Raw genomic sequence first — 13,548 nt, forward strand, 5'->3', positions numbered from 1 at the left:
CAGAGTAGGTGTAGGGTACAGTAGGCGATTGCTCGGGGAGATGACAAAGAGACAAGAAACATTTTGATCTGTTACCCAGCATTGTTAAGAACAAAAAGCTCAAAAAGGTTTATCAAAGCATACCATGGAATGATCACATCTTACTTTATAAGCTACACATTATTAATCTGCATATGAGCTGTTTATCATATCTAGGCACTTACTGATTGCCAGAGACGCATTATGCAAATGTCAACTGGTGAACTGAGTCATCTCATACTGAAGCTTTTTTAATTGAAGTAACATGTAATTTCTCACAATTAAGGCATAGCTTTTTTGTGAATAGGGGTTCAATAAGGGCACTACAATATATCAATCAGTATGTAATAAATCAGGCTAATTTCTGGGGGTTTGATAAAGTGAATCCCTGCTCTCTCGGCTGACGGTGACTCTATTTTCAGATGAAAGTTTCAGGCCAGTTATACAACTTTACTGCAGAGTTTAGGCCTGAGGTTCCAAGATTCCTCTGAAGGTGAATAGAACAGCTATACTCTTCTTCCATCATCGGCCCCACAGCAATTGCCAACATTTTCGGCATTTTCTAACAAAAGTCAAAATATTTGTCAACTACCTTTGAAGAAATCAATGTCTGCTTTTCTGGTCAGATAATCAGATAATGTTATTTTGATCTTTTCTGCATGACTGGATTTCATTAACCCTCTCGTAACCGTAAGCTGACCTCTGGGGACATTATGAATGATATAACGCAAGTAAGAATGGTGCACTGTCGGTTTCAATTCATAATAGATACCCCCTTTCCATCTTAATAGAGACACATGTACAGTACCAGTCAACATTTTGGACACACCTACTCATTCAAGGGTTTTTCTTAATTTTACTATTTTCTACATTGTAGAATAATAGTGAAGACATCTAATCTATGAAATAACACACATGGAATCATGTAGTAACCAAAAAAAGTGTTAAACAAATCAAAATGTATTTTATATTTGAGATTCTTCAAAGTAGCCACCCTTTGACTTGGATGACAGCTTTGCACACCCTTGACATTCTCTCAACCAGCTTCATGAGGTAGTCACCCGGAATGCATTTAAATTAACAGGTGTGCCTTGTTAAAAGTTAATTTGTGTAATTTCTTTCCTTCTTAACTAATGTGTTTGAGCCAATCAGTTGTGTTGTGACAAGGTAGGGGTGGTATACAGAAGATAGCCCTATTTGGTTAAAGACCAAATCCATATTATGGCAAGAACAGCTCAAATTAGCAAAAAGAAACAGTCCATTATTACTTTAAGACATGAAGGTCAGTCAATACTAGAGGTCGACCAATTATGATTTTTTTCAACGCCGATACCGATTATTGGAGGACCAAAAAAAGCCGATACCGATTAATCAGACAATTTATATATATATTTGTAATAATGACAATTACAACAATACTGAATGAACGAACTTAATATAATACATAAATAAAATCTATTTTGTCTCAAATAAAGAAACAACAAACATGCTCAATTTGGTTTAAATAATGCAAAAACACAGTGTTGGAGAAGAAAGTAAAAGTGCAATATGTACCATGTAAAAAAGCTAACATTTAAGTTCCTTGCTCAGAACATATGAAAGCTGGTGGTTCAGTATTCCCACTTCTTCAATATACCCAGTTAAGGAGTTTTAGGTTGTAGCTATTATAGGAATTATGATGTGTCAACTATTTCTCTCTATACAATTTGTATTTCATATACCTTTGACTATTGGATGTTCTAATAGGCACGTTAGTATTGCCAGCCTAATCTCAGGAGTTGATAGGCATGAAGTCATAAACAGCGCTGTGATTCAAGCATTGCTAAGAGCTGCTGGCAAACGCATTACAGTTTGAATGAATGCTTTACGAGCCCACTGCTGTCTACCACCGCTCAGTCAGACTGCTCTATCAAATATCAAATCATAGACTTAATTATAATATAATAAACACAGAAATACGAGCCTTTTGTCATTAATATGGTCAAATCTGGAAACTATCATTTCGAAAACAAAACGTTTATTCTTTCTGTGAAATACGGAACCGTTCCGTATTTTTTTCGAAACGGGTGGCAACCCAAAGTCTAAATACTGCTGTTACATTGCACAACCTTCAATGTTATGTCAGAATTATATAAAATTCTGGCAAATTAGTTCGCAACGAGCCAGGCGGCCCAAAATGTTGCATATACCCTGAATGAACGCAAGAGAAGTGACACAATTTCCCTAATTAAAATCGCCTGCTAACAATAATTTCTTTCAACTAAATATGCAGGTTTAAAAATATATACTTCTGTGTATTGATTTTAAGAAAGGCATTGATGTTTATGGTTAGATACATTCGTGCAACGATTGTGCTTTTTTTTAGCAAATGCACTTTTGTTAAATCATCAACTGTTTGGCGAAGTAGGCTGTGATTTGATGATAAATTAACAGGCACCGCATTGATTATATGCAATGCAGGACAAGCTAGTTAACCGAGTAATATGATATAGTGATTATGTGAAGATTTATTGTCTTTTATAAGAAAAGTTTAATGCTAGCTTGCAACTTTACCTTGGCTCCTTGCTGCACTCGCGTAACAGGTGATCAGCCTGCCACGCAGTTTCCTCATGGAATGCAATGTAATTAGCCATAATCGGCGCCCAAAAATTGCGATTACCGATTGTTATGAAAACTTGAAATCGGGCCTAATTAATCGGCCATGCCGATTAATTGGTCGACCTCTACTCAATATGGAAAATTTCAAGAACTTTGAAGGTTTCTTCAAGTGCAGTCGCAAAAACTATCAAGCGTTATGACGAAACTGTCTGTCATGAGGACCACCACAGGAAAGGAATACCCAGAGTTACCACTGCTGCAGAGGATGAGTTCATTAGAGTTACTAGCCTCAGAAATTGCAGCCCAAATAAATGCTTCACAGAGTTCAAGATACAGACACATCTCAATATCAACTGTTCAGAGAAGACTGTGTGAAATCAGGCCTTCATGGTCGAACTGCTGCAAAGAAACCACTACCAAAGGACACCAATAAGAAGAAAATACTTTCTTGGGCCAAGAAACCTGAGCATTGGACATTAGACCGGTGGAAATCTGTCCTTTGGTCCAAATTTGAGATTTTTGGTTCAAACCGCTGTATCTTTGTGACACGCAGTGCAGGTGAACGGATGATCTCCGCACGTTTGGTTCCCACCGTGAAGCATGGAGGAGGAAGTGTGATGGTATGGGGGTCCTTTGATAGTGACACTTTTGGTGATTTATTTAGAATTCAAGGCACACTTAACCAGCATGGCTACCACAGCATTCTGCAGTGATACACCATCCCATCTTGTTTGCACTTAGTGGGAATGTCATTTGTTTTTCAACAGGACAATGACCCAACACACCTCCAGGCTGTGTAAGGGCTATTTGACCAATGAAGGAGAGTGATTGAGTGCTGCATTAGATGACCTGGCCTCCACAATCACTCGACCTCAACCCAATTGAGATGGTTTGGGATGAGTTGGATCGCACAGTGAAGGAAAAGCAGCCAACAAGTGCTCAGCATATGTGGGAACTCCTTCAAGACTGTTGGAAACGCATTACAGGTGAAGCTGGTTGAGAGAATGCCAAGAGTGTGCAAAGCTGTCATCAAGGCAGAGGGTGGCTACTTTGAAGAATCTAAAATCTAAAATATATTTTGATTTGTTTAACACTTTTTTGGTTAGTACAATGATTCCATATGTGTTATTTCTTAGTTTTGATGTCTTCACTATTATTCTACAATGTAGAAAATAGTAAAAATAAAGAAAAACCCTTGAATGAGTAGGTGAGTCCAACATTTTGACTGGTACTGTAGAAGAACCATTAGCAAAAACACAGTAACACATCTAACCTGGTGTGTTTAGGGCAACCAACCAAGCAGGATGGGTCCCTGAAGTGCTTTGCCTGGTCCCGTTACACATTAATCTCTTGGCCAAATCAGGGAGCACATTAAGTGTTCTCACACATCACACGTCACTCGCTTGACCTTTCAGTGTGACAACAGCCTGAGGGAACATTGCAAGGCTCCCCTCTCTTGCCTCTCAGTTTTGCCCCCGTGCTTCTGGCCTGTTTACAGACACTTTGATATGCAAGCATCTGCGTTCCCTCCAGGCAGGGAAAAGCAACACGCTACACAAGAGATAAACAAAGCTTCTTCCCCTCAGCTCTCTCCAAACGACACCCACGAGAGACTCTTTAACACCGAAGGGCCTGGATGTGCTCATTATCCAGTCAGTTGATGGTCTTTGTTAAGAACACTGGTGTTTTCTAGTGCAACTTGAATTACCATGTTAATTAATGGTTAGGTTGTAGGTGGTTGGGAACCTTTCCTATTCTAGGTAGACCATGAGGGAGAGACTCATCTCTGTCATTGGCCTAGAAATATTAGTGTCGATTATAGGCCTATTCCATTGACGTACGAAGGAATACGCATACTGAAATGTCACAAAAAGGATAAGGATATAGCTTGTCTGTGATCACTTGCACAGTTACCCTGTTTGCCCTCTGAATATCTAAGAGAGTGAAAAACCGATGAGCTGAAGCCACAAGAGACAGCTGCTCTGTCTGGATAGATCACAGTGGCCTGTTCTCTTTGAAACACAATCACAAACCTCACTGAGACTTTTCCTCTGAGAGACGAAATCCGAGAGATGTTAGAATGACTATGATGGAGAAACGGAGAGCTGAGAAAGGCAAAAGAGAAGGATTGAAGGCGAGAGCCTCGAAGAAGGGGTAATAGGGGATGGATCTGTCAATAGGGGATAAAACCCAACCGGCAAGAGTTCATTAATCACTTTCTATTAGCCAACCATGATGAGAGACAGACTGGAGACCTGCAAAAGGAAAATACAATTTATCCCCCCTTTTTACCCACAGCATTCACTAGACTAACCAGGGGACTCGAAACCCGAAGAAAACGAACCCTTGAAAACTAATATGAGGCTATAAGAGAAGGATCTAAATCACAATCTATGGCAGCCAGGGACCACCAAACCCCCAAAACACTAATCAACACTGACACCTCCAACTATTCATTTCATGTTCGAAACGGAAAAACAGCCTGTGGAATTTTGCAAAGTTAACATTAGATGGAGGCATTCCGAAGTTGCTCTTGTCTTTCTAATTGGTTGAGTCACTGGAGGAAAGTGTTTGATCAGAGTATTGCGTCTTCATAGGAAATCGTCAGGATTTGCATCAGGATTTTGGGGAGGTTTGTTTTTGGTAGCAGAGGAGAGAGACGTTCTACCACCTTAATGAATTTACTCAGGAGCACAAAGACAAATACACGTAACTTTAAGTCTGCCCTCACACCTCTCTATTTCTCACAGTATTAAGTGTAGCCTTGTATTCTTCACGAGACTTTGTGGAGAAAATCAACATGGCTTCTGCTGTTTCTTTCTGAAAACCGAGGAACCATCTACACCGAACAAAATTAAAAAAGCAACATGCAACAATTTCAAAGATTTTACTGAGTTAGTTCATATAAGGAAATCAGTCAATTGAAATACATTCATTAGGCTCTAATCTAGGGATTTCACATGACTGGGAATACAGATATGCATCTGTTGGTCACAGATACCTTAAAAAAAAGGTAGGGGTGTGGATCAGAAAACGAGTCAGCATCTGGTGTGACCACCATTTGCCTCATGCAGCACGATACAGTAGAGTTGATCAGGCTGTTGATTGTGACCTGTGGAATGTTGTCCTAATTCCCTTCTATGGCTGTGCGAAGTTGCTGGATATTGGTGGGACATTATTATGAAAAGGTAACCACCACACTGAAACTTTTATTTTGAGTGGATTCCGTCGCATCGCTTATTGATGCTGACTTGACACATGCAGCGCGTCCGCAGTGGTGAAACACACTCACTGATCAATACAATAACGTTCTCGCCACCCCCCATCCCTCACACACACTGATCCAATGAAATGACAGATTTCTTGCCACACACACCACACACACACACACACACACACACACACACCACACACACCACACACACACACACACACACACGCACACACACACACACACGCACACACACACACACACAGATCCCATATAATTTTTATTCTGCAACACTGTTTTATTTTAAATGTGAGACGTCCAATCAGATAATACAGATCATCTTCAGTTAGGTTGATTTACAGCTAAATACGCAGATGTGTTCTGCAGGCATTGCACATGTGGATAGTTAACTGTCATTTAAGTTTTTAAAACGTGCAGCTCCCTCTTCATCTACTGCTGCGTCCAATGTCAACAACAAGGCAGACAACCCGGTCCCGGTCAAGAAGAGAAAATATGAATCCGACCTCATCAAATATGGTTTTACATATAAGACAGGCAGGGTGAGTGTGGACCGCAGTGCGTCCTATGCAACGAGCTATTAGCTAATGAGAGCATGAAATCCCTCCCAAATGAAAAGGGATCTGGACACCAAGCATCCAAGAGTTAAAGATAAGACAGCTGACTTAAAAAAAAAGGAAATGTCAATATCTGGAGGCCTCACAAGATTCATTGAAGAACCTATGCACGGTACAAGAAAAGGCACTTTGCGCATCATACCTTGTGGCCCAGCGCATTGCTAAGTGCAAAAAACCCAGACCAGCACAGAGGATCTCATACTCCCTGCTGCGATTGATATGTGAACTGAAATCTTGGGAGAGTTTGACGCCAACCAACTTAAAACCACATCCATATCCAATGACACCACGAAGAGGAGAATTCAGGACAGACAGAGCGCATCAGTGCAAATGGCCATTACGCACTGCAGCTAGATGAATCCACTGATGTGGCTAACCATACATTCGAATGGGATGGGATAATAACTTTGAGGAGCAGTTCCTTTTTAGTGCTAATTGGCCCACCACCACCACTGCGGAGGCTATCTTTAACACAATGAATATGTACCTGGGCTCCGTGGGACTGGCCTGGGATGGGTGACATGACGGGAAAGCACCCCGTTGTAGTAAAGCAGATCCTGGAGATGGCACTGAGTGCGACGTGGAACCACTGCTTAATACACAGGGAGGCATTGGCAACAAAGGACATGGTGCCTGAGCTCCACGCCACTCTCCAGGATGTGATCAAGCGTGTCAACTATATCAAAAAGAGTTCTAGGAAAAGCAGGTGTTTCAGGCCTTCTGCAGGGATATGGGGAGGGAGCACCATCAGGTGCTGTATCATGCAGAGGTCCGCTGGCTTTCCAGCTGTAAAGTGTTGGGTCGTTTTTATGAGCTTCGATTAGAGATTGCTGCGTTTCTTTTGGTAAACAAGTCACCTCTGGCCGAATATTTCGATTGTGAGGAAACGCTCGCGCAGGTTCCCTTCCTGGTGGATATTATTGATCTGAATTCTCTCAATGTGTCAATGCAAGGGAGGGGGCACAATCGATTTGTACAGGGGGACGAAGTGGATGCCTTCAAGATGAAGCTTGCCGTTTGGGCAAATCATGTTTCGGAGTATTGACACGTTTCCCAATGCTGGTTTCAATATTCAGAATCAGATCAACAAAGCGCACGGCGACACGCCATTAAATAGCATCTTGTCAAGCTGCAGGGAAAGTTTTGCGACAACTTCACGGAGGCGAACATGAGACAAGACGACTGGATACGGGACCCCTTTCGAGTGGAGATGGGAAGCGTCACGTTGCCAAGCAACGGAGAGGATCAGCTGGTGGAGCTGTCATTTGATCGTGGATTGAGCTCCCGGAAATGACACTGCCACAGTTCTGGTGCAGAGTAATGGGAGAGTATCCTGCTCTCGCTTGTCATGCAATCAGAATCAAGGTACCGTTCAGCACTACCGATCAGTGTTAATGAGTTATTGTTCAATAGGTTAATTATTGTTGTTGTTGATTCATTCTGACATTAATTTGGCATTTTATTGAACTGGTCAAAAAAAATACACCTTAAAATGTTCAAGGTTGTGAAACTATTCACATGGTAATTGCTGATTAAGAATTGTTTATGATTGTTGCTTTTCTATTTTAAACACTGGTATGTGTTACTTTTCATGAACATTATTGGACTGCTTTTGATGTCATGTTCTGAGTCTGATCATTTATTACTCCCCTCTCCTGAACTGGTGGCCTAATTAAATGGCTTATTCTCTTGAATTGATAATTAATGTTTTCTCAGTTAATATGTCTGTGTAATGACTTTCTTTAATACCATAATAGTAGCCCGTTGAGACAGAGTCTATTTTGCAAGTGAAGTCTGCCCAAGAAGGCAGCTGCAATACAACGTTACTCAATTGTCATTGTCAAATTTGGGTCCCCAGCCAAAACCGATTGAGAACCACTTGGTTAGAGCATGAATGACTGCGTTGTTAGTGGTTTAATTCTCCTTAGGTGCATAAGGTTCTGTAGCGTTAATGTGTGGGGAAAATATTTAATTTTAAACATTCTCTTTCGCCACTTTGTAAAACTAAATGGCTGAGCCTAAAAACGGATCAAAGTTTGGAACAATCCCTATACGTCAATTAGATCCCTGCCCCAGAACCCAAAGTATGGTGACTTTGACCTAAAATGGCCTGGCGTCCATAACAGGACAGATATCCGTCCACTCAGACGAGGAGACCCTCTGGGACAACTGATCGGAGGAGTTGGAGAATGGTGACAGATTGACCTCACTAGCCCAGTGACAAAGTGCGGCCGGGAGTGTAAATCCTCCCTGGGTGTCTTTATTATGCTGACGAGGTTGCTGTTTGTCATGGGCTGCCCCGTTACTGAGTGTCTCTTACCCTGGCTCTCTCTGCCAAGACCAGGAGCTACTGCTGCACAACCACATCGATAGTCATCTTCATATTGCCCAACCCCTGCCAGAGGGAGAGACTGAAAAACTGTGGGGGTGTGAGCGCGTGTGTGAGCGAGCGGGAGAGGGAGGGAGAAGAAAGAAAGAAAAACAGAGGAAGAAAGGGAGGGAGTAGAGAGTTAGAATGGAGAGCGAGAAAGGAGCGAGACATGGCTCGCTTTGTGTGTCTAAAATGGTGTTCTGTACAAAAACTGTACACACCGTTCTTTGCATGTCAACATCTATCGACATCTAAGTCTAGCTCATCTAAGTTCACAGCAACTACTAAGAGCCCGTCAAACCCGTCAGTCACTCAGGAGGTTTGAGTAGATTTCAGTATAATTTCCCAAGAGGGACAAAGCCGAAGTGCTATAGGGAATAGCCAACAGACAATAGAAAATGCTGACCTCAGACAATGTATCACCTTAACATATTAAAGACATCTCTTAGCCAGTAGATCTCAGAGAGATGATATTTGATTAGTGACTAAACCAAATTGCCTTTGGACAAAATTAACTATCCCAATGAGGGACTTACAGAAAGTGTGGAAACAGAGTGGAATGGAGGGCCTATAACTAGTCCGTTAGCAACAGGGCACACAAAGCCTGGCGGCGCTTACCTTGCTGGCTGGCACCATCACTCTCACTCACTCAGTTTCCACATAATGTCCAAACTGGCAGACCTCTCTGTTCCCGACTCCAAGAAGAAGTCTATTATCATGGAATTACTCAATGGGGAGGCCAATGACCTCCTCTCTCTCGCTCCTCTCTCTCTCCATGCTTCCACATACATTCTCTCTTACTCGCGCCCTCTTTTATTCATCCAATCCCACAGCACACAGAATTCTGGGAGAGTAAAATAATCCCATGGCACAGTAACAAAGCGTGGTTAGAATGGATCAGTTGTTCAGGGTTGGCCACACAAGACATCCTTTATTCCATCTGGAATGCCCTATATAGCTCTGGCAAACTGCCCCACCCCCTAGACAGGACTTTGGGTCAGTAAGGGGACAATCGGCTTAAAATCAACCTGGCACACTAAGACCACTGGTGATAACTTTATTAAGTGTATGCCAACCTAACAAGGGCCAAGTCAGACAGCCTACTTCTAGTGTTGGGGTAGTTGATTGTTACTCCAACATAAATGGCAGAGTAACTATCCATTAAGATAGGAGGGATTGAAAACTTGGTCAATCAGGGGACAACAGATGGCCTAAAATCAACCGCAGCACTAAGATCACTACTAAGAGTGTTTATGGTAGACGATTGGTCCTCCAACAGGAATGGCAGAGATAATATCCAATGAGTGAGTTTGATCTTACCGAGTTCAGGTCCAGGCTGGTCTCTACCCACTCCTTTGCGTCATTGTATTCGTCCATTAATCCCATTATATACAGCGTGTCCAGAGAATCCACGATGGAGGCTCCCCTCAGACCACCTGTAAAACACACAGAACACAGAACAGTCAGAACCATGGGACAAAGGGACTTGCAGTGCCAGACATCACCCTTTTTGTTCTGGGTGAAATTACAATGACTAGAGTTGAGGCTCAGAGACATAAAAAAAGACAGAAGTACCAAGACCACAAAGTAAAGTTAAGCAAAATCCTGAAATGCCAAACTACAGTGGCACAAACTACAGCTATCACATCTGCATCTTTAATCTTGAATTATGGTATGACATTGTGTAAGCTGGATGAAAGGCATCTACCTCCAAGGTGAACATTAACAGTCTATGTTACGTCCTGACCAGTAAAAGGGGTTATTTGTCATTGTAGTTTGGTCAGGGCGTGGCAGGAGGTGTTTGTTTTGTGTGTTTTGGGGTGTTTGGTTCATGTTCTATATTTTCAATTTCAATGTGTATATCTAGTTTTCTATTTCTATGTTGGGTTTTGGCAATGACCTCCAATTAGAGGCAGCTGGTTGTCGTTGTCTCTAATTGGAGGCCATATTTAGTGGGGTTTGTTTTCACTTGTGTTTTGTGGGTGGTTATTTTCTGTATAGCCTGTGTGCCTTATGGAACTGTTTTCGCTGTTTGTTATTTTTGTTTAAGTGTTCAAGTTACTTCAATAAATTAAGAAGATGAGCAATTTACCCGCTGCGCCTTGGTCCAATCCTTACGACGCCCATGACAGTCTAGCCTGCTGCATTCCTAATTGCATTCAGTGCAGGAACTGTGATCCCTATGCTCCAACGGCTGGTTGTAGATGCACTTCATTTGAGGTTATTAAATTCCCTTCACAACCTTAATAAGAAATGTTCAGAGGCTTTTATTCAATCCCACACCCCTTAAGAGCAAGATTGGAGGGTCTTTTTCTTCTCATATGAAGAAATATGCGATACGTGGCTGGCTGTAATGGAATGAGCTGTGAACAGAGGAATCAGTGTCCTCATTGTGTTACAGAGAAAAAGAGTTGCAGGAGAGACACACCAACTGGAAGCCTGAAAATGGAGTAATAACAAGAGTAGAAACTAGGCCAACAAATACCGCAGGAATGGTCATTACATGCACTGTAGGGCTTGAAAACAGAACCATAGGTACAGTAACCGATTCGGCTGAAAAAGATGATGTTCCCCTTCATGTTCAGCCGTAAACAGAGCTAAACACAGAGACTGTGTCTATCTGACGCAACAACACATCAACACAGCAACCTGGCACATAAAAGTGGTGCGATTCTTATGAGCAGTTATTGTGTGGCTCGGGCAGATATGCAAATGTAAAATCGTATCTTGAGGCGACAAAACATTCATGAAGCAGAGGCAACAGAACACAGGAGGCGAGAAGGGGAGCGATAGTTTCTCTCACCCGAGTCATTTGAATTTTGCCAGACTGTGCAATGCAGTGGGCGGCTAAGACGCCAGGGTTTGGCTTGTCTGATGTGGTTTGGGTGGCGGAGACAGACGTCAAACTCTCTTATCGTCACGCAAGCCTCCTCCCTGCAAACCCCAACTCAGCTTTCCTCTGCCCTCGAATATTTCTGCCTCAGATTTCTATTTAATGTAAATAATCATAGCATACATGCAATAGTAGCCTACAATATGTGCTTTTCAGATTACCCAGAAAGCCTCTCACATTGTTGACCTTTCACCCTACCACATTGCCTACTGAGGTCAGCTGCTAAGGTAAACGCAGAGGGCGGAGGGTGCAGGGCTGAGTGATTGGCGTCATATGCCCATGGCCTTGCCGGCTGATTCAGTACAGTCAAGTTACACACACTATCAGCCCCATGTCATATATTAGGGCTGTTGGTCACTTGGATAGTCCAGATTTTCCATCTGTAGATGCTCTACAGATGGTCGTACTATCAACAAACTATACGTTGCTAAGCAACAGCTTTCTAAGGTTACGGTTTGGGGTAGAATAAGGGTAAAGGTTAGGGCTAGGGTTAAGTTTAGGGTTAGAGCTAGGGTCAGGGTTAGTAGATAGATAGTGTTACCCGGCTATTTACTCGATTTTATCCCTTGGAGGACTGCAGTGCCTTTCTCACTCATAATTCTTCACACGGCCACTTTGCTCCAAACCTGTAAGTCTGATGTGTGGTTGCAGGGCTCAGTGACAGGGCTCTCAGTGTTTTGTCTCTCCCCCGCCACGGCCAGTCGCCTCCCATCTAAAACACGCACGCACGCACCCACCCACCCACCAACCAACCACGCAGCTACTCACCTCCCATCTAACACACACCCCTACCCACCAACCACGCAGCGAGCCATCTCCCATCTAACACACATCTCAGCCCACTTCAGCTGGGTATACCCTGGCAGGGATTCACCTTACATTGAGAATGAGAGGGCACTGCTACCGTCCAGCTATAGCTAAGCACAGAGCGGCCGATTCAGAGTTGAGATAAGCGTGCATAACTTGGGCACCACTACCCTCCAGTTAGAGTCACTGCCCAGTCACGGGAAATCCATAGATTAGGGCCTAATGAATTTATTTCAATTGACTGATTTCCTTATAACTGTAACTCTTTTACGTATTTCTTCGGTAGTTTCATATAAGCTGTGAAGGTAATGTAATGTACGTCACTGACATCTTGCCGACACTGTGAAAACTCTGTGAAAACAAAGTGAACTTTTTCCTGTCTCTAGCAGATCTCGTCGCTAAGTCCATTGCCAGCAAATAAAGACTCTCAAAAGCATATTCTCCATTTCTGTTTGTGAAGGACTCTCACTACGCATGGCGAGCACTTGACTGTACTGTTGCAATTTGATGACAAATCATGTTCCAGAGCACACAGAGAGAAAAAAAAAGCGATAGCTAATACCCCTCATTACCAATCCTGGCGGCGGCGAACGTCAGGGAGCAGTGGAGTGTGGGAAATTCCTATTGAAAACAGCAGCAACTAAGCACAGATGATTGATGGACTCAGGTGAGAGAGGTAACAGATCAATCCATCACACATTACTCCCAGGGTCCCATGGCGTGGCCCAAACATAGACTTTATTTATTTCAGAGGCCCTTCACCTGGAGGGGTCCTACACCAAGGTGTCTTGGTGGGGGTTATGAGGACTTGTTGCAGGTAGGGTCACTTAGTATTCATCAATACATTTTACACACAGGAGTGGCTTTGTTCATCACATTCAGGTAATACCGACCATTAACCATCACAGCTTAAGTGGGTAATCTATAATCTAACCTTGACAGTCAGCCACAAAAACAACGCCATCCATCCATCTGTAGCTTCTCGGTGTCGTGAGTGCCACACGTGGGTGCTTGG

The 13,548-nt window shown here is 42.8% G+C and overlaps 1 protein-coding gene across 1 annotated transcript in view; it reads right to left on the bottom strand.

Annotated features, from left to right (window-relative positions):
* The window catches only part of LOC106605146 (mannosyl-oligosaccharide 1,2-alpha-mannosidase IA), a 202,591-nt gene that overhangs the window by 68,029 nt on the left and 121,014 nt on the right, over positions 1 to 13,548 (bottom strand). Inside the window, exon 3 of the mRNA XM_014200497.3 lies at positions 10,154 to 10,269. Within this exon, the coding sequence (XP_014055972.1) occupies positions 10,154 to 10,269 (116 nt within the window). The remainder of the gene's footprint in view (positions 1 to 10,153; positions 10,270 to 13,548) is intronic.

This window comes from Salmo salar, chromosome 05, assembly GCF_965601325.2.
Source record: "Salmo salar chromosome 05, fSalSal1, whole genome shotgun sequence".
Taxonomy (NCBI): Eukaryota; Metazoa; Chordata; class Actinopteri; order Salmoniformes; family Salmonidae; genus Salmo; species Salmo salar.